This window comes from Haliotis rubra, unplaced genomic scaffold (assembly GCF_003918875.1).
Source record: "Haliotis rubra isolate DU_JTF1 unplaced genomic scaffold, ASM391887v1 Scf414, whole genome shotgun sequence".
Lineage (NCBI taxonomy): Eukaryota > Metazoa > Mollusca > Gastropoda > Lepetellida > Haliotidae > Haliotis > Haliotis rubra.
This window is the reverse complement of record NW_025767096.1, coordinates 453520-459997: the sequence shown is the minus strand read 5'-3', so window position 1 is coordinate 459997 and position 6478 is coordinate 453520. Positions and strand designations below refer to the sequence as shown.

Here is a 6478-nt window from a genome sequence, read left to right as displayed (position 1 = left end):
TTTCGTTTTCCTTTTCACAGCTTTGTCACGTGAGCGTGACATGAATAATTTATGCTTGAGCCTCACCGGGTTTGACGTGAGAGTTATCAGTTTTGTCTTGGCAGCGTGACACGAGTCATAAAAGCGTGAGTCTCAAGCCAAATGCTCGAGAGTTGACAGGTATGATTTAAATGTTGGACACCCAAATCTTATATAATTAGTGACCATGTCTGTGTTTGAGAGTATGTTGCTGAAGTGTGAAAAATGCTGACTATGCACAAGCAAAATGTTGATTCGACATTATTTAATGCTGTATGGTCCCTGCATCATTCAAAAGCGTCATCGTTTTCTGTATCCAAGGGAGGTAACTCTTTACGTTGGTGTATAACTCGGTGGTGTTACCACATGCATATGTGTCCAGCACTATTCCAGCGGCAACCCAGACCGATCCCAGTCTACACTGCAGTGCGCCGCCAGCATCACCCTGTGTGAACAGAAGGATGAGTGGGTTAGGACCAGACTAACGCAAAGTCTCTGAATTTGTGAATTTATAAAATTAACAGAAACAAATAATTCCATTTAAACTGAAAAGGAGCCGGGGTGAAGTGAGATAGGGTCCCGAGAATGAGGATCCCGTCGTAACTTTAGTTTAACACAAAGATCCTCAAAGCAATCGTAACGTTTAACATTCACAATAATAGATCCTCAAAGCGATCGTAACGTTATAGTTTAGCATAGGGTTACGAATATCGATCCACAAAGCGTTAGTAGCGCTACGATATTCGTAAGCCAATACTAAACTATAGCCACGACAGGTCGTAACGTTACGATCGCTTTGTGGAGAATCGGGACCCAGAAACAGGTAAATCTGGACTGGCTTCATTTGGGACTTTGGCATTGCAGAAAGGGCTCGGCGGAAGGGAACATAATGTGGTTCTGTGAGACAGACTAGGTAAGGACTTGCTGTTGTATTTTAAAGATAATATATTGCGGATATCGTTTTTATAACTATCTTTGTGAATCTGCCGTGCCGTTTCTAAAGAAAAACTAAATAGAGAGTACATAAAAAAATCCAATTTATCGACCATCGAATTCTTTGAATACAACATGTTGAAAATGTATCTTGAAAACTTCAAAACGCAAAGATTTATGACGGTGGAAGAAGAGGAGTCTAGCACTAAAGTATCGCATTCTGTACAGGTTTCAAACATTTATAGAACGGTTATGATGCTGACAATAAAGTCAGGTCCTCACACCAGTCAGATACCCCACTGCGCCCATATCTGAAGACAGGGAGAGTGAATATGGTTTTACGCCGCGTTAGGCAACATTCCACCATTACCTCTGCGGGGAACACCGGACATTGGCTGTACACTTTGGGCCTATGCGGGGAATCGAACCCGGGTGTTGGGCGTGACGAGCGAACGCTTTAACCACGAGACTACCCCACCGCCCACTGGACAACACGAATGGATCCAGGGGTAAGTGCAGGTGTACCGAAATGCAAGCCCTGGACTGAGTGAGTGGGTGAGTATGGTTTTACGCCGCTTTTAGCAATATTCCAGCAATATCACGGCGGCGGACACCAGAAATGGGCTTCACACTTTGTACCCATGTGGGGAATCGAACCCGGGTCTTCGGGATGACGAGCGAACGCTTTAATCACAAGGGTACCCTACCGCCCCTGCTACTGAGGAAGTAAGATACCTATCAGAGTGAAATATCCCATTTTCAAACCTTCCTTTTATTGTCATAACCTGGAGATCGGTAATTTTGGCATGGTACTATTAAATGATTTTCATCCGTATACGGGTGACACGTGTGTCTTGCGTTGATATTACTGAGTGAGTGAGTTTAGTTTTCGCCGCTTTCAGCAATATTCCAACACTATCAGGGCGGGGCACACCAGAAATGGGCTTCACACATTGTACCCATGTGGGGACTCGAACCCGGGTCTTCGGGGTGACGAGCGATCGCTTCAACCACTGGGCTACCCCACCGCCCCTGATAATGCTGAGACATTGTGAAAAGCGGCGCATTCACCCACGCGCTCATCGGAACTCACAGTAAAAAACGCCTATGCACTTAGTTCTGATTAGAGTGAACATAGATTTACACCGATGGGTGATTTGAGATCACGAGAACCAAGGCAATGGACCAATTTGTCAGTGTACGTTTACCGAGATGAGAGCCATGGCAATGGCCCTAGAACATTCCGTCTATCAATCATATTTGACAACCAAACAATCCAGGTAATCTGCACATACGACACTCACTGAGCAGGGGCCTCCTCCCTGGACGTCACTGACCGCGCACAGGTAATCGGCACTTCGGGTGTTGCTAGGCAACAGGCACAGCGAGGCGTTGACAACGTTCATCGGCAGCTTCTGAAGTTTGTATGCCAAGTCATCGCCTGGAAAGGAAAACGTTAACTAAATCCAGTCTAGTGCTAATTGTGTTAAACTTTCTGATATTGAAGTGCAGAAGTACCCAGTTTACGTCGAGGGTCCGTCTGCAAGAATATATGTTTGTCTCAAAAGTCAACTCAAATGAATTTTTTAGAACCAATTCCAGCTCCTCGCATCGCCGGGATCGGGTGGTCAGGCTCGCTGGCTTGGTTGACACATGTCATCGGTTCCCAATTGCGCAGATCGATGCTCATGCTGTTGATCACTGGATTGTCTGGTCCAGACTCGATTATTTACAGACCGCTGTCATATAGCTGGAATATTGCTGAGTGCGGCGTAAAACTAAACTCATTCACTCACTCCTCGCTTCGCAATGAGTTCGTAGCTACGACTATCGTAACTGCGAAGTGGAACTTAGACTTAAAGTCTGTTGTAGCTGTGTGACCACTTTGTTGAAAGGGAACGAACAGGTGTCCTAGCGGTACGTTCATCGGAACACTTTAGTTAAATGTTGACTTACGACTGTCTTCGCGCTAAGATCGTTTTGTTGAACGGGCCCCAATTTTAGTTCATCAGGAATTTACACCCGTTGTAACTATAAGATCTCTCACCTTCACTGAATCATAGATGGTTCTTTGCGCTACCCCCATTGAAGGAAAACCCCATGACTGCCTTAAAGCTGCTTCGTTCAACGGGTCCTTACGAGCGCTCGTGGCGATACGATCTAACAAGTCTATATTTCAACGAAGACTTATGACTGTATTGGCGTTAATATTTGCGCTGTAAGTGATGAGACTAGTGTAGTGGGTAGAAAATGAATTTGTTGTGACGAATTTTAGGTCACGTGCTATCTCAGGTCTTCCAGCTTTTTCTATCGGTCGATCAATTCCTTTATTCTCCCACTGAACGCGTCGTATTTTTCATTTAAGCCAATTTTCAGTACCTTTGTGGGTGGCACCCCAGCCAGTGATCACACAACTTGATCCCAGCAAGTCCGTGTTCGAGCCTGGGAGGCACACGAATGGGTAGTCGATGTCGTGGTGGACCAACTGTACCAGAGCCACGTCGTTACTGTAGGGATCTGCGAATAAAAGTGTGATTTTATTTGTAGGACATACCTCCTGCACTACGTCGACACACTGCAACCTCATTGACGGGATCGCCGCGAATAGCTGGAAAATTGCTGGTGCGGCGTAAAGCAATATTCATTTTGTAATTTATTCATTCATTGACGGCCGCCTCAGAACGGAAAGTCAAATTTTAGGGTCGTCTCATGGGCGCCACACAAAACCAGTGCTGCCACACCTGTGTGCAGTGCAGTGTTGTGCTGTGCTGTGCTGTGCTGTGCTGTGCTGTTAATTCTAACCCACATTAGGGCAGTGTTTCAAAGCAGTAAACGTAGCAATCATCAAATAGGGAAAAATGTGACAAACAAAGAACACACTCACGCACGCACGCACGCACTCACGCACGCACACCTCGATAATTTGAATAAACGTGGTCTTGAAGAACTTTAATGTGCAAAGGAATTCGATTTTCATTAATTATATAAATAACGGTGATTCTTGTGTTACAAGGTGCCTTTGCTATAATTATGATTTCGGTCAGTCGAGTATCTTATTGCTCCATACAGAAAATAATTTACCCATAGTGAATCCTCCATGTATGACAATGTTCCTGACGTGCACCCTCATCTCCGTCCCTTCCAGGCGTCCCCTGTCATAGTCTCCCAGTACCACTATCCAGCTGGTGGGATCATAGTGCCTACAGCAGAGAATCATGTTAGTTGTAGCAACTATCCAGCTGGTCGGATCATAGTGCCTGCAGCAGAGAACCATGTTAGTTGTAGCAAATATCCAGCTGGTGGGATCATAGTGCCTGCAGCAGAGAACTATGTCAGTCGTAGCAACTATCCACCGTCCAGGCGTCCCCTGTCATAGTCCCCAAGTACATAGCTGGTGGGGATCATAGTGCCTGCAGCAGAGAATCATGTCCAGTCGTATCAACTATCCACACCGCCCAGGCGTCCTCTGTCATAGTCCCCTGTACAACTGGCTATCCAGCTGTGGGATCGGTCACATGGGTAGCAACTATCCACCGTCCAGGCGGCGTCCCTGTCATCATAGTGTGCCTGCAGCAGAGAATCTTGTCATCATAGTATCCGAGGTGGTGGTATCATAGTGCCTGCAGCAGAGAATCATGTTAGTCGTATCAACTATCCACCGTCCAGGCGTCCTCTGTCATAGTCCCCCTGTACAACTATCCAGCTGGTGGGATCATAGTGCCTGCAGCAGAGAATCATGTTAGAATCATGTCCAGTCGTAGTACAACTATCCACCGTGCCAGGCAGAAGAGAATCCTGTTAGTCGTGGCAGCTAGTCCCCTGTACAACTATCCAGCTGGTGGGATCATAGTGCCTGCAGTGAGAGAATCATGTTAGTCGTATCAACTATCCACCGTCCAGGCATCCTCTGTCATAGTCCCCCTGTACAACTATCCAGCTGGTGGGATCATAGTGCCTGCAGCAGAGAATCTTGTTAGTCGTATCAACTATCCACCGTCCAGGCATCCCCTGTCATAGTCCCCCTGTACAACTATCCAGCTGGTGGGATCATAGTGCCTGCAGCAGAGAAGTCGGCGGCAATCCAGTTAGTCGTCATCAAGAGAATCGGCAAGCCAGTCGGTCCTACCGCCCAGGCATCCTCTGTCATAGTCCCCCTGTACAACTATCCAGCTGGTGGGATCATAGTGCCTGCAGCAGAGAATCATGTTAGTCGTAGCAACTATCCACCGTCCAGGCGTCCCTGTCATAGTCCCCTGTACAACTATCATCCAGCTGGTGGGATCATAGTGCCTGCAGAGAGAGAATCATGTCCAGGCGTCGTCATAGTCAACTATCCAGCTGGTCGTCATAGTGCCTGCAGCAGAGAATCATGTTAGTCGTATCAATCATTCACCGTCCAGGCGCTGTCTCTCTCGAAGTCTCAGCAACTATCCGCTGGTTTGGTCATAGTGCCCGCAGCAGAGAATCATGTTAATGGAAAGAATCATCCACCGTCCAGGCGTCCTCTTCCTGTTATAGTCCCCAGCACACAACTATCCAGCTGGTCGGGTCATGCGCTCGCAGCAGAGAATCATGTCAGCAACTATTCAATGTCCAGGCGTCCTCTGTTATAGTCCCCTGTACAACTATCCAGCTGGTGGGATCATAGTGCCTGCAGCAGAAAACACTCGTCGTGCATCAAAACGTCGGAATGGAACACTTTCTTACATAATTTTCTTATCAGTTAAATAAATCGCGGCGTCGTTCATAAACTCTTACTACTACTACTACCACTACTACTACTACTACTACTACTACTAATACTACTACTAATACCAGCTGCCATTATCACTACTACTACTGCTGCTACTAATATTCTACTACTACTACTGCTACCGTTATTACTTTACTACTACTACTACTACTACTGCTACTACTACTACTGAAAAGCATAGTACTACTGCTACAACAACAAAGCAACAACAACTACTACTAATCTCGCAAGAGGCGACTAACGGATCGGATGGTCAGGGCTCGCTGATTTGCTGACACATATCATCGGTTCCCAATTGCGCAGACATTGATGCTCATGCTGTTGATCTGTCTGGTTCCAGACTCGATTATTTACAGATCGGCGCCATGTAGAACTGGACTATTGCTGAGTAAGTGGCGTAAAACTAAACTCACTTTCACTCACCACTGTCAAAATCGTCCTTCTATCAGCTCCCAGAGAATGTACAATCTAAACGCACGGTGTATGAATCTGTCTTATCTACACTATATTTGACATGATTTTTACTCTTTACGCCTTGGTTGTCTTTTTCCTCAGGTTTGTGGTACCGTAGGTTGTCTGTGTTTTATCAGTTTTTCTTACCCGTCAAAACACCTTCCGGCAGTTAGCACCCAGTCTTTGCAATTAACACTCCGCTGCAGAAAGTAGGCCCGAACGATCTTAGACCAACCTGTAATGTCAAAGAGTCACTGGTAAATCTAGTTTACGGACAGGTTGACTAACGCTTCAGTGTTCTGAATATATACTCAACACAAA

General features: G+C 46.2%; 1 protein-coding gene across 1 annotated transcript in view; it reads right to left on the bottom strand.

Moving 5' to 3' along the window:
• Window positions 1–269: 269 nt before the first annotated feature.
• LOC124288275 (tryptase gamma-like) overlaps window positions 270–6478 on the bottom strand; it is a 7846-nt gene continuing 1637 nt past the window's right edge. The window contains exons 2-6 of the mRNA XM_046724789.1: window positions 6305–6392; window positions 4033–4151; window positions 3331–3468; window positions 2256–2392; window positions 270–463 (exon numbers count right to left, since the gene is read on the bottom strand). Coding sequence (XP_046580745.1) covers window positions 284–463; window positions 2256–2392; window positions 3331–3468; window positions 4033–4151; window positions 6305–6392 — 662 coding nt within the window. The 3' untranslated portion in view covers window positions 270–283. The remainder of the gene's footprint in view (window positions 464–2255; window positions 2393–3330; window positions 3469–4032; window positions 4152–6304; window positions 6393–6478) is intronic.